Source organism: Phyllopteryx taeniolatus, chromosome 4, assembly GCF_024500385.1.
Source record: "Phyllopteryx taeniolatus isolate TA_2022b chromosome 4, UOR_Ptae_1.2, whole genome shotgun sequence".
In the NCBI taxonomy this organism is placed as follows: Eukaryota; Metazoa; Chordata; class Actinopteri; order Syngnathiformes; family Syngnathidae; genus Phyllopteryx; species Phyllopteryx taeniolatus.
The window spans coordinates 487,699-512,558 of record NC_084505.1 but is presented as its reverse complement, the minus strand read 5'-3'; the positions used below and the strand labels follow the sequence as shown (position 1 = coordinate 512,558).

General features: G+C 40.4%; 1 protein-coding gene and 3 long non-coding RNA genes across 4 annotated transcripts; 2 read left to right on the top strand and 2 right to left on the bottom strand.

Moving 5' to 3' along the window:
- Positions 1-401: 401 nt before the first annotated feature.
- LOC133477370 (uncharacterized) lies at positions 402-2,942 on the top strand. Its single transcript, XR_009788319.1, has 5 exons — positions 402-1,493; positions 1,576-1,754; positions 1,844-2,140; positions 2,227-2,370; positions 2,443-2,942. It is a non-coding gene; the product is annotated as an uncharacterized LOC133477370 (long non-coding RNA).
- A 1,806-nt stretch (positions 2,943-4,748) lies between these two features.
- Positions 4,749-16,454, bottom strand: rpl23 (ribosomal protein L23). Its single transcript, XM_061771993.1, has 5 exons — positions 16,381-16,454; positions 14,027-14,110; positions 11,507-11,635; positions 8,681-8,794; positions 4,749-7,521 (listed from the first exon to the last, which is right to left on the bottom strand). Exons 1-5 carry the CDS (start codon positions 16,391-16,393, stop codon positions 7,439-7,441), a joined length of 423 nt encoding a protein of 140 aa, XP_061627977.1. The 5' UTR covers positions 16,394-16,454; the 3' UTR covers positions 4,749-7,438.
- A 1,341-nt stretch (positions 16,455-17,795) lies between these two features.
- Positions 17,796-23,043, top strand: LOC133477305 (uncharacterized). Its single transcript, XR_009788290.1, has 2 exons — positions 17,796-17,889; positions 19,620-23,043. It is a non-coding gene; the product is annotated as an uncharacterized LOC133477305 (long non-coding RNA).
- On the bottom strand, positions 22,251-24,357 carry LOC133477304 (uncharacterized). The gene is made up of 3 exons (XR_009788289.1): positions 23,704-24,357; positions 23,013-23,094; positions 22,251-22,387 (listed from the first exon to the last, which is right to left on the bottom strand). It is a non-coding gene; the product is annotated as an uncharacterized LOC133477304 (long non-coding RNA).
- Between the last annotated feature and the right edge of the window lie 503 nt (positions 24,358-24,860).

Sequence of the window (24,860 nt, the reverse complement as noted above, 5' to 3'; positions counted from 1 at the left end):
TAGAATAAATTCAGATTCATTAACATAGGCACGGAGGTGCGAAAAAAATTGGCCTGTACTCACGTGTCATGAATCCAACAGTAACTGAGTATATGCTCAACCTGTTCGCAGAATAAAACATTTCTACGCATTAATTAGCAGAGGTGGGGAGAGTAGCCAAATATTGTACCCAAGTAGGAGTACTGCTACTTTAGAGTAATGTGTCTCATTCTGCTGGGGGACTTTAATGCTCACGTGAGTAATGAGTGAGACCTGGAAGGATGTGGTTGGGTAAAATTAAAAACATTCAAAATAAAGCTTGCATTCGAAGTGACTTCCTGACCACTGTGAACGGCAACGCGGTGAAATGCCCAAAATAAAGGAGGAGAGAGCTGACGAGCTGGATCAGTATGCTGCTGCCGCAGCTTGGGGGTCGGCGGAGCAAAGAGAGCGGGTGAGAGGATGACTGCTAAAATGGCTACTGAGACTGGCTTGGCCAGACTGGCTGCCCCGAGGAGGGACATGACACGCATGCGAATACAGTGACGTCCCCCCATGAAGAGCCCCATGTATGATGGCTGGGCGGATTGGGAGGCTTTTCATGCCCAGTTTGAACTGCTAGCTCGGGCAGGCAAGTGGTCTACTGAAGAGAAAGCCTTCAAACTAGCGATTTGTCTGACTGGTGATGACTGTCAAGCCTGCTGCTTCTGAGTCCGGCGGATAGGAGTGATTATCATGAAAAAAATAATACTATCCAGCGTCTGTCAAAATGGCATGAAGTGACGTCACATTGCTTGCCGGAAGTATGCCGGAAGTGACATCATCATCAGCTGCCAGAAATGTACCGGAAGTGGTGTGATTGTTTGTTGTCGGAAATGACGTCATCGTCTGTTGCCGGAAGTCTTGTCTGAAACCAGAAGCGTGCCGGAAGGTGCGACCGGATGTTGTGTTGTTGCCAGAAATCTAGTTTGAAACCGGAAGTGTACCGGAAGTTGTGTTGTTGCCGGAAGGTGTGAGCGGATATTGTGTTGTTGCCGGAAATCAGTGTGAAATGTCCTGAACATGTTCGGACATGTTCAGAACAAGTTCTAGACTTGTCTCGTTCCCCCCACCACCCACCATAAACTCCCCACCCTTCTTTTTACCACCCGATCCAGGGTGAAGGGATGTTGTGACCTTAAGGCTTCCTCCTGTTTACGTCCTGAACCAGTCGCCCATTCCCTGGGAATAAAAACAGATAAGCGAAGTCGGCACCAGATGCGTCCAATAAATGTTATTTCCGACCAGCATATACGTGGTGTTAGAGCAACATCACCTACAGATCGAGCAATGGCATTATCTACCGTTGTTTTTCAAAATCGACAACGCACATGGGGTCGGCTTACCCGGTCAGAAATATATCACCCAAATACTGAGTTGTACAACTTTAAAAGACTGAGCTCTGAGGACTCAGCACCACACCTACAGCAGACAATTTACCAAGTAGATCGCAAGACAGACAGACAAGATGGCTGGTGAGTAATTAATTATATTCTTTCAATCTTCAGTTGTTATGTATATGTAGTAGATTTTGATATCATATTCTTTACGATTCAGGACGATCAACAGCATCCGAAAACGTAACATATTTTGATGATCACCATTGCAGTTCAAGTATAATTATTTTCTCATATTCATTGCAATTGCAAACTAACACATCAACCCTTACTTTTTTTTTTTTTTTTTTAAAGCAGTTGCATCTGAAGCATCTTCCAATTATAACAGAGAAATGAGAGGTACATATGCATTAATTTGACAAGTGCCAGAGGGCTATTAGGTGTGTAGCTAACCTCTCTCCTTTTTTTTTTTTTTTAATTTCTTGCAGAATTGGTAAATAGTATTCAATCATCAGCGAAGCCGCAGGAAACTTGCTCACCTTTCACACCAGTTTATCGCGACGGGCTGTTTACGCCGCCTGACAGTGTTAAATTGGAACATTCGAGGATCGGGATTGACGACATTCCATCATTCTCGGTGCGCGGAAACTTCTGGCTTGATTCTTCACATAGTAACGGGGGGCTGCGTGCTCCTCCGCCATACCCCAGAAACCGGATCACACCGCCATTAAATGAACGACCACCTAGTTGTTACATCACACAACCGAATCAGCATTTGCCACAGGGTAAGAGTCATTCTTAGCTGCACATTGTGGCTGCACAAACACGTGCGCCACAATGGTCCCGAATCATCAGGCCTCATCCTCTGCAGAACCCTGAAGCTGGTTATAACCATAGAAGGTCACCTCAAAGCACTGTGAATACGGAGGATTTACAACACAGATGAATTGACGCCTTCATTCGAGCTATGGACTTGCTAAAATCTATGTGGACATCATAGATTCTTTTTTCAACGGTAATGTTATTTTCTTTAAATACAACTATATAACGTAATGTAGCAAGCTGATTCTAATCATATATTCCACAGGAGAAACTACTGCCGGCATGAAGATTTGATCGTGAAGACGAACCTAACCCTAAACTAACCCTCTGAGCTGTGGAGACCTACACCCGGCGGACATCTATTACGTCTCCAAGGAGCTTAAAACTTTGTCTTTTTAATATTCTTATCCTCATTTTAACCTATGTACGTTATAGGTTTTTCTCTTTTATACTCATATTAACCTAAAAAAATGTCAGGGGAAATAAGACCACTGTAGATGTAAGTTTCATATTCAAACATTCAGCTACTAAGTGGTTCCCAACTGGTTTTGCCTCAGGAGTCAGATTTTAACTTGGTCATTAAGTCGCAACTGACATTTTTTACATTCTGTAGCAACTCAAATTTATTTCACAAAAAACAGCCCAGTAATACAAAAGCCTTTATGCACAGTTGAAAACATGAAAACAGTTGATATATATGAAACATGAACAAACATGACAAATATGAAATAAAAAGGCACACTTTTTACAAATAAAATGTCTTCTTTTTTTTTGTAGTTGAAAAAGGCAGATTTCTTGAATCAAATAAAACAGACAAAATACTTAAATAAAAAGGCAGAATTTACTTGAATTACAGGTAGGCTATACCTATTTTAAACAAGCTAAATTGGTGATACTGGAGAAATTTCAGAAATCAAACTGAAATAATAAAGGTATAATTAACTTGAATTACAGTATTTATGCTTTTAAACAAGTTACACTTGTGAAGCTCATTAACAGCTCTTTTGTGATGCCCTCAAAGTTTTCTTTGAAAGCACTCCACTCGTTTGTCTTAGAAGTGTTTTTAGCTAGCCTGTTCTGCAGTGCATTATGCATGAAATAAGATTCTACATAGAAGGGAAAAAATGCAACAGCAACACTTTTTGACACTTTCGCAGTGTCAATTTTAAAGCTTTTAAACATACATTTATAGATATAACAAAGGGCAAAACGTGAAGGATAATCCCCCAACGTCCTTCACGTTATATTTCATTTAAGGCAAGAGCACAAAACAGCTCGCTGGCCGATTGTCTGCTAGTTTCATTCCTCTAAAATCACTGGAGAAACACGTAAATATAAGCAGCAAGCCGAATTAAATGTACACGTTAATGTGGAGTGGCTGTTGGAAGCTGACACTGGTCATGTGTAGAAGCTAGGAGATGTAACTTGTTCATTTGGCCATGTTTGTGTGTGCCAGAGAGCTGTTTATTGAAACACTGCATGCAGTGGGTGATGTTTTCCTTTTTACCGCCATGAGATGTAAATGTTAACTTTAGCTTGATACCCACGGCTACTAGCAAAACGATCTCCTATCCGAACACGTGTTTTTAAACAGTGACTCATTAGGACACCACCGTAAAACTTAACTTTAGAATGACGTCGTAGATTGGCTCTGTGGCAAATCCTCTTCTTCTGTGGCGATTCTTCGAATAAATGTGGATTACAACTTTTTGTGGTACAGTGCGCCAACTACTGTACAGGACGGTCTTAGCAGTCAAACGGCGTCACTGCTTTCAAAATGCAAGCGGCTATTTCGACAAGACGTGCGGTGCAGTGATATTTCAATCATCGGTGGGGGGGTCCAATCAGATTTCAGGTGTGTCCAGTGCTACCCCGGCTGCTAACATATTGAGAAAACAGGTTTGTGCGTCAAACGTGCGTACGCAAATCCGTGCATTAGTGAGTGAGGCCCATTGAGTTTTCAAAACAACTTTCAAAATCTCAAGATAAAATAATAGACTACACCACATGACCCTTTATGGTCAAATTTGCCCTGCGATTGGCTGGCGACCAGTTCAGGGTATAGCCCACCTTTCGCCCTCCCTGGGATAGGCTCCAGGATGCCCGCGACCCGAGTGATTATAAGAGGTTCAGAAACTGGATGGATGATTATCTGCTTCGATGCATGACTTAAAAGGCGCTCCATCTGTTGGCTAAACCTTCGAATTGCTTTTCATGGGACACATTGACAAAGCCTTCATGTCTTTTTTACTGTTAAGTGTTCAGTAAAGACCTAGTTGTTTATCATTTTGATTGTGTTCTTTGGTAGATAAATGTTCCAAAGTGACAATTTCACAATAATTTGATGTCTCATAATAGGTGCTGATAGATTAGGGGGTACATTATTATTAATACTATTATTTACAAGTTATACCAAGATCAAATTTATTTATATAGCACTTTTCATACATTCGTCCATGGCTTTTATCCACTCTTTTAATACTGAGTTTAATTCATAGCCTTCTGAAAGGTAACAGGGAAGTTTGACTGAATTGTTATTGTCAATGGCAACTGTATCTGAGGCAGATGTGATGATGAACTGTTTTATTATAAGATCTGGCATGCAATTGTTGCAACATCAAATGTTTTTGCTTAATATAAGCTAGAGCCAACAAGCAACCTTATGTTCACAACTTCAAGTAACGGTGCCGGTCCCACCACATAACAGTCTCTTCCAGAAGTATTGGAACGGAAAGGTCTATTCCTTTGTTTTTGTTGTATATACTGAAAACATTTGTGTTTCAGTTCAAAAGATAAATATGAAACAAACGTTCAGAATTTCACCTTTGAAAATTGCATGTTCTGTTAAGCAACAAAGACCAGAGAGCTGTCTATGGGAGAAAAGGAAACCATTTTGAAACTGAGTGAACCCGGGAAAATCAAACATTGGGCATAGCCAGTACAGCAATTTGGAGTGTACTGAGCAACAGACATCCAACAGATCAGCCAAGGGTATTAAGAGCAGTTGACAGAAACATTGTGAGAGCTTTGAAGAAACACCCAAAGCCAACAGTCTGTGACATCATTGCCAACCTCTGCAGAGCAGGGGTGAAGGTATCACAATCCACTGTTTGAAGACTGAGAGAAAAAATTAAAACACCATACCACAAGATGCAAACCACTCATAAACAAAAAGAATCGGAAGGGCAGATTGGATTTTGGAAGTCCAGAAATGAGCCACAAAAGTTTGGGAACAATCTTGGACTAATGAGACCAAGATTAACCTTTGCCAAAGTATGGAGTGAGAAAGGATCTGCTTATGATCCAACACACAAGCTCGTCTGTTAAGCATGGTGGAGGTAATGTCATGTCAAGCCCAAGGGCTTGCATGGCTGCTTCTGGAACAGGCTCGCTAGTCTTTATTTATGATGTATGTGCCTTTCGGCTTGTCCAGTTAGGGGTCGCCACAGCGTGTCATCCTTTTCCATGTAAGCCTATCTATCTCCTGCATCCTCCTAACACCAACTGTCCTCATGTCTTCCCTCACGACATCCATCAACCTTTTCTTTGGTCTTCCTCTAGCTCTCTTGCCTGGCAGCTCCATCCTCATTACCCTTCTACCAATATACTCCCCCCCCCCCCCCTAACTTTGTCTCCAAAACATGCAACCTTGGCTGTTGCACATCACCCATGTTCTTCAAAATGGGCACCAGCAGACTTTTCCTCCATTCCTCAGGCATCTGCTCACCTGCTAGAATACTGTTGAACAAGCTGGTCAAGAACTCCACAGCCATGTCTCCTACATGCTTCCATACCGCCACAGGAATGTCATCAGGACCAACTGCCTTTCCATTTTTCATCCTTTGTCTTTCTAACTTCCCCTTAGTAATCATTGCCACATCCTGGTCCACCACACTTTGGTCCTCTACTCTTCCTTTATCATTTTCCTCATTCATCAACTCATTGAAGTATTCTTTCCATCTATCCAGCACACTGCTGGCACCAGTCAACACATTTCCATCTCTATCCTTAATCACCCTAACCTGCTGAACATCCTTCCCATCTCCATCCCTTTCCCTATCATAGTCCCAACATTCAATTCTAGGCTTTGTGCTTTCCTCTTCTCTTTCTGCCTAAGAACCTGCTTTCCACCTCTCCGACTGGAGTGTCTTTGAAAATTCAGCTGGCAGCCTGGATGAATATTCGGACACTGTCACATCCTATATCAGTTTCTGTGAAGAGCTTTGTGTACCAACAAAGTCATTTCGCACTTTCAACAACAACAAAAAGCCGTGGTTCACTGCCAAACTTAAGCAGCTTCGCCAAGCTAAGGAGGACGCATATCAGAGCGGGGAGAGGGCCCTGTGTAATCGAGCTAGAAACCAGCTGACTAAAGAAATTAACATTGCAAAGAGAACTATGCAGCAAAGTTGGAAAAACAGTTTAGCACTAACGACTCTAAATCAGTCTGGCATGCATTCCAATCGCTGTTAAATACTTCAATAAAGTACAACCGAACTCAGTTTTGCTCCCGCTGTCTTTTTAAAAACATTGTTTTAGCGTGCATGCATGCTACCGTATGTTTTAAGCTAGCGTGTTTTACCATGCCTGCGCCCTATGTATGTTAAATACAGAAATAGACCTCGTAATTGAGTCTGTGCCTTTTAATAAGGTGCGCCCTATGGTCGAGAAAATACAGTAATTGAAATATATATCACCCTACCTTGTTTTTTGAACATGATTGTGATGTACTGTATCAACAACACTTTAAATCTCTCAAAAAAGCCATTTGGCGAGTGAGATGTCAGTAATCACGTTTGAACATGTACTGTATCAACAAAGCTTTAAAGCTCTCAAAAAAAATATTTGGCAAGTCAAGTCTCAGTGATCATGTTTGAACAAAGTGTCGAAACACTGCTTCGCCACTCCCCTACTTTGTTTGGTCGAATCAGATTCGAGCAGACAGGCTCGAGCCTAACATCCCTAAGTTACGGGTACGTTATTATGCAAGTGCATCTGAAAACGTAGTGCTTATCAAATCAAGAGGATTCTGATAAGCGGTACAGAAAATGGATGGTTGTACTAATGTTAGCTGAATAAATTTGGAGTCACGGGTTTCTATGTACGTCAGCAGTGAGGTGCGAATACACTGCTCGTGTATATGCTAGCGTTTGAGAGAGCCAATCACTCTTGAGGAGTAAGTGATTGGGGGGAAGCTTTCACATTGCTACAGTCATTTTTTTTCTCTCTTTTTTTATTGAAACTGAAGGGTTGAAGTAGGTTCAGGCAATGCTGCCAGCATTGGAGGCAATCCTGGGCCAAAGATCAGCACACTCCTTGGCTACTGGACCAGTGATGGCAGAACCTGAGGAAATAAAGGACAAAATAATTCACTTATCACATCTGTTGAGCAGTCTTAAGGACCAGTTCAAATACATCTATACGCATCGTTCCTTATGTAATGATATGCACCTTTAATAAACATTGCAAATTATTATGCAGCCTCCATGAGACTAGAAACCTAACAGTGGCTACAAAATTGCACCTCTTTTCAGTACAAATTACAAAATATATGCTACACGGTGCACTTCATATTATGCCACATCACAACACACGCTGTAAAACAGCTTACTGAAAAGCTCCAAAAACATGATTCTGTCAACAATTTGGAATCAACAAGTGCAATGTAACCACAACATTGCTGGATCCTAGATTCAAGTATTGGCTTTAGTCCATCTTAAAGCCAAAGATGCCATAAAACTCATACAAGCAGAAGTGCTGGTAAAATAAGGAGGATTGACAACAGGTTTTTTTTTTTCCTATGAAAATGTCCCAAGTACATCCACTTCTATGCCTTTATGTGATTCTTCCAGTCACTGTATCTGTTGACACCTAATGACACTCAGTGACACTAAGCTCAGTGTCCAGTAAGGCACTGGCTGAGCAATTCTTAAGTTTTTGTTGGAGGTGCATTAGGAAGTTTAGATAAATTAATTCCTTGCCAATGCCGTCCAAAGACGTCATTAAGAATCAATTTATTCCCTGCCAATGTCGTCCAAAGACATCAATGGCGTTTCTTAACGGAGATGGGTGGGGTCTTGTGCAGTTTGTGTGTGATCGTCAAGCCTCTGGATAACTGCAATGAGGATTAGCACCCTGTAGATGGCAACAATGCCTTGAGGTGAACGTCCCTTCCTCAGATTGAAGAAGAGGAAGAAAAGGGAGGGGGCGGGCCGGCAGGGTATAACATACAATGAGAAGAGACAAACAATGGTGGAAAAGAGAGAAGACAAAATGGAAACAAAATCTTAAAAAACAAATAAATAAATAAAACAGCAGCACTTGCAGTATTAGAAATTTATTGCGCCAAGGCAAGAAAAATATTCCTGCGAGGGATGACGCCTTGGATCATGCGGGGAATAAAGGATGATGCTAAAGCATACATATGGCGAGATGCCTTACAAAATGGTGATATCAAAGTTAGGCCATATCGGCCGGCACTAATCAAAACTACTATAACCCACCTTTCATTTCTCCTTTATTATTCACGATGACACCTGCATTGTCCTCAAAGTAGAGAAAGACTCCATCTTTTCGCCGATAGGACTTCCGCTGCCTGATTACGACTGCAGGGTGCACTATGGAGAGGGGACATTGTTAGTACAAGGTTTAAGAGTAAAAAAATTAAACTAATTCACAAACTTCCTGCAGTTTGACAGTTTGTAAATCTGTAATAGGTCAAGTTTTCATCCAATATTGCATTTACCCAATTTAAATTTAAAAACGACAATCTAAAATAAGGTATCTATTACGTTCCAGATTTTCCGGCCAAAATTGGCAACTCCCAGCTCGTCTTTAAAAAACTAATTCCTGGTATTATCCTGTTCTGTTGAAGTATAGGAGAAGTCATAAAACCCTACCGCAGAAAACAACGCAGTAGCAGAAGCCTAAAAGAAACTTTCAGCTTTGTCACAAGCACAGTAAAGTCAGTAAAAATAAAAAAGTAGAAGTCAGTAAACACATTAAAGTCCAAGTTTTTGAACATTTAAGTGAATGCAAGATTAAGTTTGAAAAATTGTTCTGTTGTATAAACGATCTTGCGGAGCAGGCAGTTGTTAGGCTTCTGATGTGCCAATTTGCCACAAAGGCAGTGTGAAAGGGGCTCATCTGGCTACAGACTTCAGGCAATAGCAGTAATCTCACTCGGTATGCTTTCATGTCACATTGGTAGTAGTGCTGGGCAATATATCGTGAAGCTCAATTTGATCAATATTTTATTACTGCTTGGTATTGAATATCAACATTAGGCAAAAAAATAAATTTATATTGTGATATCAAATTTAGGCCATATTGCCCAGCACTAATCGGCAGTCATCAAGGATGAGCGTGGCGAAGTTTTTTTTTTTTTTTTTTTTTTTTTTTTAACATACCTTTTGGTACTCACTTCCTGCTCGTCTTGTTTTCATTGGTGATCTAAAAGTAAATGTATTTACAGTTGAACCTCCGTTTACGAACAACTGCGTACGAACAATTCGTGTTACGTACAAAAAATACTTCTAGTTATATATTTTTGGGTTACGTACAAAAATTTAAATATTGTTTCATCACTGATTAAGATTAGTCAGTCACAAAGTGTCACTGTCATCTCACCCACAGTGATGAAATCACTATGCCCTTCATCGACAACTCACCCTGTCACAGAACAGACAGAGAAAGTGCTTTTTTGAAGGGGTGATATGTTCTATCATTGTATACCAGGTTTTGACTCATTAGCAACTAACAGTTTGTGGACAGATTTAGGAATGGCACTTTTAGCTGGGACAAATTTAAAGCAGATAATTGCACCGACCCACGAAAAATAGGCTTTACATGATCAGGATTTTTGGGGCCGATCACAGAGTAAAAAAAAAAAGTACAAAAATTACCTCGAGTTACGCATTTTCGGGTTACGTACAAAAATTACCTCTGGTTACGTATTTTCAGTTTGCGAATGGTCTTGGTATGGACGAACGGAAGGATCTATGTTGTTACTTGCACTGTGACGAACATTGACTCTGTGCATAACGCTTGAATGTAAAGTGAAAACTAGTCTGCTCCGCGGAGTAAGGCGGAAATCTGTTCTTGGCGGAAGTTCCGCCTCCACATCCTTGATCATCCAATCAAAAATCTAATAGCATTTGTGATTGACATGGTAAAAAGAAAAAGTCTGGTACCATGGTATGTTCGTCAAAAAATACTGTTTACAGTAGGTATGTTATTTATTGAATTGTAGTGTCTCTAATTAAAACAATGAACAGTTAATGTTGGAGTAATCACATCAAAATAGGTCTCCACGCACGCATTCACTTGGTGGAAGTTCCGCCTATACGCACATTCGGCCAATCAAATGCGACCAGCAGCCGCCACTTATGAAGACTGAAAGAGGTGCACTATCGTCACGCAAAACTTTTTCTGAAAAAGTAAAGGGCTAAACAGTCAAAATGGCACCGAAGATAAAAAAGGAAACTGCTAAAGATAGTGTCAGGATGCACTTATCACAGATGAGCAGAAATATGTGCGTTTGTGCAATCGTCATTGACTGTGAATCGTGCAATGCATTTAAGGTAGGAAACTATCTTTGTTTTGTTTTTTTGCTCTTTATTAGACTGACAGAAATGAGAAAGCGCTCAATGGTGATAGCATGATTGAGGCAAAAAAAAAAAAGAGAAATATGCAGAAAATTTGTCAACAGAGCAATTAATCTTTTAAAGGACAATGCTACAAACTTTCTGCTTTTTTTTTAACATAAAAAGTCAAGTTTCAAGTTGTGCCAACCAATGAATTAAAAAAGAAAGTTTTATTTTATTAGTTTTATTTCTTTAGAATAGTGTTTATGTTTAATATATTTCTATATTGCCCTATATTTTTCAACACACACTGTATAATTTAATTTTGGGGCTGGAACAGATTAATTGCTTTTCAATTAATTTCAATGGGGAAAATCACCTTGGTTTAATAACGTTTTGGGATAAACATGGGGTCACGGAACGAATGAAGTCCGTAATCCGAAGTTCCAATGTATTTTGCCGCAAAACAAATACACCTTGGGTAATAAGTAAGTAAACCAGGTACATTTTATGAAAAATAGTTAACCTTTAATTGTGTGACAGTTAATGTTTAAAACAATGCCATTAAATACCTGTAGGTAAAGTATTTTAAATTTGAACAATTCACAGGTCATTTCGGATGAATTTTGCAATGATTGGCACTTATTATAAATCAGTATACAATCCTGTAGAATCCAAGTTAAAAAAATGTTTTTTAATAATAATTAAAAAAACTTTTGTTACCATCAGTCCGCTTTCACTCACCCTTCTTCCTGAGCTCAGGCTTGCCCTTCTTGACTGTCGCCATCACCATGTCACCCACTCCAGCAGCAGGCAGACGGTTAAGACGCCCTTTAATGCCCTTCACAGAGATGATGTAAAGGTTCTTGGCACCTAGCAAAGATCAGAATTAAATCTGGAATTTTATGGGGCAGGAAAAACAATACTGCACTTGGGTTAAAACTTTGTAGTATCTATGCTCATGATGACTTCTCAGAGCTTCTCTCTCAAATTCAAATCACATCATAATCATATTTATCAGCTATATTGTTTCATCACTGATTAAGATTAGTCAGTCACAAAGTGTCACTGTCATCTCACCCACAGTGATGAAATCACTATGCCCTTCATCGACAACTCACCCTGTCACAGAACAGACAGAGAAAGTGCTTTTTTGAAGGGGTGATATGTTCTATCATTGTATACCAGGTTTTGACTCATTAGCAACTAACAGTTTGTGGACAGATTTAGGAATGGCACTTTTAGCTGGGACAAATTTAAAGCAGATAATTGCACCGACCCACGAAAAATAGGCTTTACATGATCAGGATTTTTGGGGCCGATCACAGAGTTAAAAAAAATAAAAAAAAATTAAAAAAATTAAAAAAACGATAACCGATCAGATCACAAGCTGGAGCAATGTGTCTATTTAAATGACTTGCTCATTTACTGTATATACTTGTGTACTTAATTGCTCAAAAGATTATATTTACAAAAAATAGTGGATCTTTGTTCATCCATTTATGCCAGTGAGGCATAGTGACAGACAGAATGAATGGTCTTCTATTAGATGGCAGGAAGTACAAACAGTATACACTTTTTGTGAAAATTTTTGTTTGTTGGTGTGCCATGAGATTTTTCAATTGTAAAATATGTGCCATGGCTCCATAAATGTTGGAAATCACTACTCGTCAGATAATGTATTGTAATCAGTCAGGTCAAACCAAGATTACAAACTGACAGAAATAATGGGTGCTAACTTACTGCAATTAAATTACTTCACACACACCAAAATTGAGAGCATGTCGGTTACAACCGTTAGTGCTAGCACTAGCTTGCTAGGCTACATAACGTTTTGTTGCCTGCTTGCGAGCGGTATCACATTAAAAGTACGTGAACATACCTCAAGCAAGCCTTAAACGAACATCCTCTGCTGAGCACCGGTGACCACCAACACGCGTTTCCCCCCCATTTTGTTCTTATAAACACACGGCACAATCCATTAGCGTTGTCATCGCCATGGTAACGAGTGTATCCGGTCGACATAGTGCAATCGTGAAAGACCAAATTTGTCTTGTCGTCTGATTCGGCCGGGCATTACGTGTTCTCTCTCCCACACCGCCGACATGTTTTTTCAAAATAACTATTGGTATCTACAGATATATATCAGATATCTACAGTACTACGTCAAAAGACATGTGACAAGACTAAAAATAAACTAGCTTTTGGATTTTAATATACTGCAAACGACAGCGACCAGGAGTAAATGTCTTTTGCGGAGCCGATCAATGATCACCGAATTATGACAAAGCCGATCAGCATAAAAAACTAATTATCAGCCGATACGGATCAGATCGGTGCAAAGTCTGCAAAACAGGATAAACACCCTTTAAATTGCTGGTCTTTGTGCAAAACTCGTCAAAAAAATGTGCATTACAATGTTTTCATTCTATATAAAGCGTTAATGTAATTTTCTATCTTTTTCCTCTTTAAAACGTATCTCAGCAAGCTGCTTTCTGTTGATCAATTATAGTTTGCGAGTTTGATGTCTTTTGCACAAAAATTACTCATATCAGACTACAAATTGTTTTTTTGGTGTTTACCAGCATGCCGACAGCATTTGATCTTTTCATAAGCATGTCCACTACAATGACTTATGTTCTTTACTTCTCTCTCTTGCTACGGGATGTCTGCATTACATGACGTTCAACAGACAGTCTGTATAAAAGTGGCGTCTTCCGGGATCACATGATGTGTTCCTGTCCAGGTGAGAGTAGTACTGATGGAGCATGGACATGTTTTAAAATAAGTGGCAACTTGGAATTAAAAATTATGGAAAATCTAATTGCAAATTTGTAGCTGTTGACAACTTGGCTGGTGGCTGCCATCTTCAAAACGTGACGTGGATGTGTTTTGATTTGCCCTCGCTCAAGTAGCACGCACGCACAGTCTTTTTTACCTCACCAGGCAAAACATATCAAACATGTTAGATATTCACCTGCTCTGCTCCCACTGACCAGTCAAATCGCCTTTGGGGTCATAAAAAACTCACGTTTTGTCATATCACGATATTGCAAATGCAATGAATCGCTCGGTACTAGAGGCAACCTCAGAAATCAGGATGAATGTGACACTGGGAGGTAGCAACAGTGTGGACCCTGGAAAAGGTTATCGATACTAAAATACAACATAGCTGAGGAGGATCAGCATCGCAGAACAGATTTGGGTTCAACCTTAGGAGGTGGCACTGTCCTGAAATTATGATAACCATTACTTCAAGCATACCAGTGTTGTCGGCACAATTAATAACTGCTCCCACTGGAAGACCCAACGAGATTCGGAACTTCGCACCGGATGAACCCCCACGTCCTGTAAAAAGAAATATTGTGTTCAGCACAGACTACAATCAGGATATCACTCGGTTCAGATCAACCTTTCAAAAAAAAAAAAAAAACATGTTCAGAGATGCCGACTTCTCAGATATTTTGTCAAGAATATTTTGATTTTGTCAGGAACATTAATGTCTCAGCCAAAACAAACAAGCCATCAGAAACGCTCGGGGGGGGGGAATGCAAATATTTTCGTTTGTGCCGGGACTCGCTCCTAAAGGGTCTATCTCACTGGCCTCGAGACTAGTTGGTGACCTAAATGTGACTCGAGTCTCTGCTGGTTGAGAAGACATCTTCGTGACGTCTCTTGGGAGTCCCCTGAAGACTAGCAGTGTCGCCAAGAAGTCGCGCTGAAATCAAACATGTTCAATTTCAGCTGAGACCTTTTGGAGACTGCTCAATACACACGAGGGCTGCAAAGAGTACTCGAATGTTTTGAGTAGAAAAAAATGCTGTAGGATTTTTTTTCCACCTCGGGGATCTGCTTATTTAAATATTAAACCTGTTCAATATTTACAACCAAAAATGTGTGTGGGGAAATCAGACTACTCACAAGTCATGAATCTGTGAATTGTGCCATGAAAGGGAATCAAGAAGCGACCTGAATAAGGAAGTGGGCGTATATAAAAACTAACATGTCCTACCAGATGTCGTATTTTGTATAAGTGGGTTCACCAGACTGCAACAAGTATTTTCCAAAGCAAGTCTAGAGCTGGGTTTACATGGAGACATTTTTGTTATTCCAATTGAAATCATTTGGATGGAAGATTTCCATCTTACATTTACATGTGATGTGATCTATTCTGATTGGATGTATAAATGTGCACTATATTTAAATCGGAACAGCCGTGTGACATGCATGCATTGATGTGAACGTCACATCATTAATCAAGATGGTCCGTCTATTTAGCACAGTAGTTATGATTGTTTTTAAATAAAAACAACCGCTTGATAAAAACAAGTTTTATATATATATCTATATCTATCTATATATATATATCCTGTTCAGCTGCATGGCCATGCAGAGTGGTGGATCGGTATGCCTTTTGTGCTGAAACGCTTTTGCTGTGCAACAGAGGAGTTTGAAATACTCCATTTATTTATTAATTATTTTTGTTTATTGAAAATGCAGCCGGACAGAAAGGGGTTTTAGGGGACAGACAGAGGGACAGAACGGACATGGGTAATAGGGGTGCAAACCACAGCAGAACAATAGTTAGTCTAGATATTTGACCCGAAGTAACGTTACAAAAGTCAAACAGTTGAGGACATGCAATAACTAACCAATAAGACAAAATGAGTGAGGACAGAAAAGGGTAAGGCGGGACAGGATGTGGGACCTGAGCAAGGCAGTGATATGAGTGTTGACGTCAGGACAGATCATGCGCAGATAGCGTGCGTCCCAGCTCTATTCCGATTGAGAGTTCACATGACGAAAATTTATTTCTGTTCGGTTTGGCAGAAGCAATTGGCCACCCCCGTGCAGCCGGCTTAGGCTTGTTTATTCCGATTGAGATGTTTCTCCGGAACATTTTCATTCGGTTTGGGCTTCTAAACCGACAACAATCGGAATAGAAGGCTCCATCTAAACTCCCTTATGTTGATGACATCACCATTCTACAACGCTTGCGCCTCCGGTAACTTCGCAACGCTCAGGAAACATTGGCGCAAACATATATGTTTGCCTGTAAAATCAACCTTCAAAACAAAAGCATATCGTAACACGGTTCACACAGCCAAAACACAAAGGTGGACCAGCTCGTGGAGCCGTAGGAAGCCCCAGAGTGCTTATTAAACGTCTCTGCCAAGTTATTTCGCGGTCTTTTTTTTTGTTTGAGAATTTTTTAACTAGTCCCAGGCCACCATCATTAACCCTCTCGTGTGTCCACTCATACACGTTACGTCGGATACACACGTATGCCGACGTTACATCGACAGAGGGGTTTACCGGTTAGCACAAATAACATTTTAGAATCATGTCACTATTTCATCTTCGAATACTCTTTACACAGCACATAGCGCAGCATTGAGAACGCTTGTCTTCCTACTTAAGCGTGAACATGGCGTTTACCGCGAGGCCTAATATGCAATCCTAACTGCTATCCAAAGTACGAAAAATTAAAAGACCAATGGAAATAAATGCAATAATAGCTCATCAATTTGATAAAGACCATAACGACTACAAAGTATCATTCGATGGGAAACGAAAAATAGCTGATGACTGCGGATTTAAAGATGTATCTTTCTTACCTCTCTTCGACATGGCTGCAAAAGGAAAAGAGGGCGAAAACAGAAGGGATTATGGGAAATAAAGAATTCTACATCCGGGTCGTGTTTGACTGCTTTCAAGAGCTGTCACATAGGTATGATGGATAGATACACCAGTGTAATGACGCTGCCCGGATAACCGATGTGCCTAAAGAGCGGCCATGTTAAGGAGGTCGACGTTCCCATAGAAGGCTTTAGATTCTAAAGTATTCTAAAGTTTAGAATAATACGACTCAAGTAAAAGTAAAAAGTACTCCTCCAAATAATTACCAAAGAGCAGCGTTGTTGTGTTGGGAAGATTACTGTGGAACTGTAGAAGTTACCTTGTTGAAAATGTAACAGGAGTGTAACTATTTCAATTACTTTCTCAAAGTAACAATTACATTTTGAATGAATGCATCAACCTTGGATGTTTTTTTCCCACTAAAAAGAGTGTATTAAAACCATATATCATTAATTTGGAATTCACCACATAATTGTTCTTTATACAAATAAATTGAAAACAAAAAATGATGAAATGTAAATACGAAATAATGAAAATTTGTTGCATGATACATATACTGTACAGCATGTGGAAAACGCGATACAGTGTTGACCAAGTGACAAATGTGCACAATTTAGACAATATGATTTCATATGATCAGATCAGTAAATGTTCCATAGAAAAGTCCAAAATTATAAATATATAAATCAATGTTCTATGTGTTCAAAAGTTTTAAAATGAGTCTAAATTTGTCAAAATCTCAGACAAACTAATCGATTACACCACAAGGTGGCACTTCGATGTCACATTTGGAAAAATATGTCATTTGAGATTACAGCAGAATAGCACATGACCAGAGAAAGACAATCACAAGCGTCAGTTTTTTACGGAGGCCCCCTGGTGCCAAGGTATGAGAAAAATAAAAATCATTGATACTCTGTTCCCTCAGTTTAGTAAACTGTACCCTCAGTTTAGTAATCTGTACCCTCAGTTTAGTAATCCGTTCCCTCAGTTTAGTAAACTGTACCCTAAATTTAGTAATCCGTTCCCTCAGTTTAGTAAACTGTACCCTCAGTTTAACAAATGTCTGGGGCTCCATATACCTATGTATTTCTGTCAAGTGAAGTAAGTTCTATTTGTATGTTATATTTTTTCTGTTGTGAATTCTGTGTATAAATTGTCATGTCGTGATATATCCTACATCCCATTTTTACAACTGAAAGGCAATATTGCTGTAGTTCGAGGGGGTTGATCATTATATAGCAGTACTTGCAGGACCGGCTACAATTATCCTGTGTGTTTCCTTTCACTTTCCGTGCTTTTAAGCATTCGCTCGCTGCAATCACGCTATCATGACAACCTTCTTATCCCCGATGTGTTGACGTTTGTGTGTTTTTTTTTCTTTCTGGCACATAGCGGCCACCAAAGGGGTCCTAGTTGAGTTGAGTTCTCGCCGCAGAAGTGAAAGTTCGCAGACAGACAAATGCGTCTGTGATGGATCAAGCAATGTAAGTATCTTGTCTGCAGTTATTCATCTTTTTGTTTCATGATAACAATTTGTTGGGGCTATTTACTGCCGTACTGAGCTACCAGATTTTCTTTTTCAACTGAATGACAAAGTTTGAGGGGGTTGATATTGGCAGTGGCCGGCTATAATGAATGCACGTTTCTCTGCAACGATGTTTTTATCGGACTTTTAAGACATTCACTGGAGTCATGCTATCATATAAAGCTCGTCTATACCCTGCATGCTCCGATTTAAGGAGTGTTCAGGAAGAGATTTTGAGCAGCCGTCTAGATATCTTCCTCATTCCTTATCACAGGGGTTCCCAAACGTTTAGGAAAGAACCCCCCACTGCCCCCTCCAAAAAATAGCAAACCCGCTCACTGAGGACCCCCCCCACACACACACACACACACTTGTTTGGATAGGTGGTTAAAGCTAAACATAACACTGACATTTTTTCTTCAATGATTTTAGCAAATGGCTGCAATGTAACAAAGAGTGAAAAATTTAAGGGGGTCTGAAAACTTTCCGTACTCATTGTATGTAGGCAGCACGGTGGACGACTGGTTAGCACATCTGCCTCACAGTTCTGAGGACGGGGGTTCATGTGCCGGCCCCGCCTGTGTGGAGTTTGCATGTTCTCCCCGTCCCTGTGTGGGTTTCCTCCGGGTACTGCGGTTTCCTCCCACATCCCAAAAAAATGCATGCTAGGGTGAATTGCCCGTAGGTGTGAATGGTTGTTTGTTTCTATGTGCCCTGTGATTGGCTGGTGACCAGTTCAGGGTGTACCTCGCCTCTCGCCCAAAGATAGCTGGGATAGGCTCCAGCACGCCTACGACCCTTGTGAGTATAACCGGTACAGAAAATGGATGGATGGGTATGTATGTATTTAATTTACAGGACATTTTTATTTCTGTTAATACAGGTAAGGAGAGGTTACAAAGGATATAAAGGATATACAAAGGTTACAAAGGATATAAAAAGTCAACACACCCCTGTTCAAATGGCAGATTTTTGAAGAGAGGGGATGGGGGAAAGTGGGAGCATATGTGGAATCCTCCCAAGGACTCAAATAAATGCCCATCAGATTTCAAAACACTTGATAAAATTGTGGACAGAGAGGGTTATTTATTTATTTGATTGGGGGGGGGGGGGCTCCAGCAAAAAAAGAGCAGGTGCTTGAGCAACACCTAGTGGGTATGTGTGCACGCGCCTGTTCCTTGGTGAAAAGTTGAAAAGGATGGAGTTGTCAGTGGTGAACTGTTAAGATGTCAGACATTACTCTACTGGTCTGGATCTGATGGCTATGCAAGTCTCTGCTGATTGAAAAGTAAATACATGCTACTTTTTAAAATAGGTTGTTATTACAAAGAGGATTATGTCTAGCCAAAAATATGGTCGTGCTCTAACAGTCAATTGTTCGAACAGTCATTGTTTCAACTATGATTACGGTATACTTATAAAAATGTACAAGTTTACCTCAATATGGACACGGAAGCTGGTTTGACCTCAGTAAAGTTTTTATGAAAGATGTTGAAACTGCTGTCAGTTTTTTTCCTTCACTCTCACTTTGCCACAAGATTACAGAAGGCATCCATCCACATTAGTAGAGGTGCGATTGTACACTTAAATGAGATGCTACTTTAATAAAAAGGTGTCAATTTTAAGTTTTTATGATCTATTATTCCGTTAACCAATTTGTTATGAGAATTATTTTTGTAACCCCTGTAGGATGAGTTGGATTCCACCAAGTAAGTGTGGAACAGCCATCTGATTCGTCCATCCAAGAACGAGCGGGTGCCTCATGGTCGGCCTCATGCAATGTTCATGGTACCTGAGCTGTATGGCACCCAGGACTTTTTGTGCCAAGTTGGTGAGGAGGACTTTATGAGGTGTGAAGATGACTGCATCCACCGCAATGATGATGCTGATGTGTTCACTCTCTGTACACATATAATGGCACAGAACAACCTTCAAGTCCCAGTCGATGGATATATGGCCATGGACAACTACCTCTACTTGAGAGAGGAGCTCATTTCACTTTTAGGCCTTAGTAGATAAAGGTGTAAAGGGTTTTAAAGTCTTATACAATTTCTAACATGTCATATCACCCAACCAATGTATGTACCTCTTAACTCCTAATGACATGCATGCATCCTCTCTTCTGGATGGTACAACACCTGATTTGCCTCTGTAATCCAGCAACCAGAATGTAAAACCCCTAGCATATTTTGAATCCACTTGATCATTTAAAAAAGCAGGTGGACATCCCAGATCCAGAAAGTAAAAATATAATGGGTCTAACCATTTATTATACCAACTGAATTTAATCACCACAATATCTCAACAGGGTAGATGAGTTCTCAACTGGCATTCTGTGAAATTCTTGAGATGCTCAGATGGATCCAAATTATGGGAGGGTTTTTATTTCCCGGACCTGGATTGTACAGTTCTCTGCCCCACCAAGCCTCTTCAGAATCAGAATCAGAATCATCTTTATTTGCCAAGTATGTCCAAAACACACAAGGAATTTGTCTCCGGTAGTTGGAGCCGCTCTAGTACAACAGACAGTCAATTTACAGAACACTTTGACATCTGTGGTCATGAAGTCCTTTGAACGTCTTGTGCTGGACCACCTCAAGAGTGTCACAGGTCCCCTGCTGGACCCCCTGCAGTTTGCCTACCAAGCGAACAGATCTGCGGATGATGCAGTCAACATGGGACTGCACTTCATCCTAGAACACCTCGACAGTGCAGGGACCTATGCGAGGATCCTGTTCGTGGACTTCAGCTCAGCGTTCAACACCATCATCCCTGAACTCCTTTCATCCAAGCTTCTCCAGCTCAGCGTCTCACCTGCCATCTGCCAGTGGATTTACAGCTTTCTGACGGGCAGGACACAGCAGGTCAGGCTGGGGGAGGCCACCTCATCCACACGCAGCATCAGCACTGGGGCGCCCCAAGGTTGTGTCCTCTCTCCGCTGCTCTTCTCTCTCTACACGAACGACTGCACCTCAGCGAACCCGACTGTCAAACTCCTTCCTCATTACTCCACTATTGAGCCTCCACCTCATTTCACCATTTATGAGCCTCCTCTTCATTTGACCTTCGATGGACAAGCTCCTCAATCTTCCGCCAAACAAGCGTTCTTTTCATGCCTCATTTGACCGGCATCCACTGATGGAATTCAGACCCTTTTTTGAATTGTTCAGAAAAAAAGGTACCTGGACAGACAGCTGTCTTCAGCCATGAAAATTTCTTTCAGCTCTTCTGGTTTGTGAAATGTTTTGTTGTTGCAGTTAATTTCACAGCATACTTTTCATTGTATATATTCTATTACATCATTATTATGTGTATTTGCCTTGATATTGCCACTCAAATTGCTGATGTATACACATTTTTGTGATCAACATATGTAGCTATAAACCTCAATCAGGCATGTAGTGAGTAATTCAGACAACGTCACAATCAGGCGGCACGGTGGCCGACTGGTTAGAGCGTCAGCCTCACAGGTCTGAGGACCCGGGTTCAATCCCCGGCCCCGCCTGTGTGGAGTTTGCATGTTCTCCCCGTGCCTGCGTGGGTTTTCTCTGGGCACTCCGGTTTCCTCCCACATCCCAAAAACATGCATTAATTGGAGACTCTAAAATTGCCCATAGGTGTGACTGTGAGTGCGAATGGTTGTTTGTTTGTATGTGCCCTGCGATTGGCTGGCAACCAGTTCAGGGTGTACCCCGCCTCCTCCCCGATGACAGCTGGGATAGGCTCAGGCTAGTGAGGAGAAGCGGCTCAGAAAATGGATGGATGTCACAATCAGTAATTGTTAATGAAAGCAACATTTAAGTTTGTTGCTATAAATGTGTGTGGTAATTAAAATAAGTTTAAAGAATAAAACCAACTGTCTTCTACTGGTTCAGGTAGCTAAACCAGCTGGAGTTCGAACTGTATTTTGACCCTTAGGTTATCCTCAGTATACTGCACATTTCTGGGAGGATGGCGCAATGACCAAGTGAAACGAGGTGGTCAAATTTACGTTAATGCACGGTGGCAAATCAGGCGGTAACAAGGTGACGAACTTAAAGCTGCAGACTGTAGACAATATCGACATAGCCTGTGTGAAATGAGTGAATTTGGCTTTCTCCACACAGAAAAAAATTTCAGATTGGAATATTTGCAGACTTTATTTTTATACAATCCGTGTACAACAAGGCACCATGGTAGTGCAACAAACAGTATTACCCTGAAACCTGCTTTATGAAAATATGCATAGTACATTGCATAAAAACTTGCAGTAAGAGCGGTTTTATAAAGGGAGGGGAAAAAACTACTTAAAACTTGCATGACAATACCAGTTAAAGTTGTGTGTAACCACACCAAAAGGGCTTCTTTTGTCAAAAACAATGTGCAAATGTAATGTAAACAATGTCAACTCAGTGTAAACAAGTAGTCACTCTGGCTGGTATGAATAGAGTCATTGCATGGACAGCGTAGCAATCAATCTGAGGAAAAAAGAAGAACATTTGTAATTCAACAAGAAGCTGTAGCAATACCTAAATAGCATGATCATCAATAATTCTGAAACATAATGAGTTAAAAGTCTACAGAGTAAAACATGTTTGTTACAGCCAGGTAGATAAATGATTGACAATAACAGAGCTCTTTTTTTCTGATCTAGCTGCCAGCAGCTACTGTATGAAACAGCTGATCAACATTTCCCACTGTTCACATTGCAAGATTGCATTGCCATATAGCACACTGTATATAACCCATACCTAATGTACATTGTAGTTCACATGACTGCCTTGCCACACACTTACATTGATTACAGAGATATTCACAAACGAGGTCATTGGTGCATGCACTCAATTACTACAGTTAGGCTATTTATTTAATGTAAAATAGTTTATGTACTTCTTGATTTACACTGTGTACTAGATTCACTACCTGGCAAAAATAATTTGTGTGCAAACTCACTTCGCCACATAAACCCTGATTACTGAGACTGATATTGCACATTTACAAACTCAAATATCAACCATATCACACTACACGTATATGAAGCAAAAACATTTTCTTGAATATACATCTCGATGAAATGACAAATGTTTACAAGGGGATACATACCTTCTCTTCAATAAAGGTGGCAATGACATCATCATCTAACCTTCTTTGCTCTTGAAGGAATTTTCGAAAATTTTAATCCATCCTGTGAAACAAAAATAAGGTTCCTGTCAAGCTCAACAATGTGCAAAATGACTGAATCTGCCCTGTGCGTATATTAGCACGTCTGGAGTTCAATCTCTGCATTCCATATTTGTAGTATAGTTTGCAGTTTAGTCTATCACACATAGCATTGGTTTCACAATTCATGTAACTTTGTGTCTTTTCCATAAATTCAGTAAATGACCACACATATTTTATGGGTATTGGCATAATCATCGTGGTCATTATCATCAGACCACAGCCTACCTGCAATTGATTAGAATGAAATGGCTTACACTTGACAACCAGAGGACACTAAGCTTCATTGAATAACCATGGCAAACTTTGAAGACACAACAAGATGAAAAGTACTTGAACTTGGCAACATGATTCTCCTAATTTGTAAAAGGGGCATGTAACGCAGACAACATTCCTCAATCAATCAAATGAATATTTGAATCTGAATGTGATTCTCTGGGTGTGTATTAGCCATATGTTTTAGCATATAATGGAGCACCTCAGCAGAACCCAGTAGCTCAGTACGGCAGTAAATAGCCCCAACAAATTGTTATCATGAAACAAAAAGGTGAATAACTGTAGACAAGATACTTACATTGCTTGATCCATCACAGACGCATTTCACTTCTGCGGCGAGAACTCAACTCAACTAGGACCCCTTTGGTGGCCGCTATGTGCCAGAAAAAAAAAACACACTAACGTCAACACATCGGGGATAAGAAGGTTGTCATGATAGCGTGATTGCAGCGAGCGAATGCTTAAAAGCACGGAAAGTGAAAGGAAACATGCAGGCTAATTGTAGCCGGTCCTGCTAGTACTGCTATATAATGATCAACCCCTCGAATTACAGCAATATTGCCTTTCAGTTGTAAAAATGGGATGTAGGATATATCACGACATGACAATGTATACACAGAATTCACACCAGTAAGAATATAACATACAAATAGAACTTAATTCACTTGACAGATATACGGAGCCCCAGACATTTGTTAAACTGAGGGTACGGATTACTAAACTGAGGGTACAGTTTACTAAACTGAGGGTATGGATTACTAAAATTGAGGGTACGGATTACTAAATTGAGGGTGCGGATTACTAAATTGAGGGTACAGTTTACTAAATTGAGGGTACGGATTACTAAACTGAGGGTACGGTTTACTAAATTGAGGGAACGGATTACTAAACTGAGGGAACAGATTATCAATGAATAAAAATTTTTCTCATACCTTGGCACCAGGGGGGCTCCGTAAATTGATGATGTGTCCATCGGCATAATTTATGTGCGTTTGGGGTGGGGACATGTCCCCTGCAGTTTTTTTTACTGTCCCAAAACAATGTAACACGAAATTAAACTGAAATAAACATGGTCTTGGACCACGAGGAAACCACTCGCCAATTACAGCAGTGCATTTGTCAAAACTGTATCGGCTGGCCCAATCACGTCGCTTAGATGTTTTAACAACTGACGTTATATCATAGATAAGAAGAGTAGATAAGACAACGTGCTGTAGCAGCTCGGCTAGGCGACGTGCCTACGTGGGAGCCATGTTGGGGAGGTCGACGTTCCCATCAAAGCCAATACATGGTAATTGAAAGTAGGGACGCAGAAACCGAGGCTTTCGGAAGCAATGAATCACTTTGAGACAAATGACCTCAAATAATTCAATGCGTCAAAGCATTTGACACCCTTAAAAAGAGCTCTATCAATTGGCTAAACGTGTATTTGTCATGAACGGAACAGAGGATAGA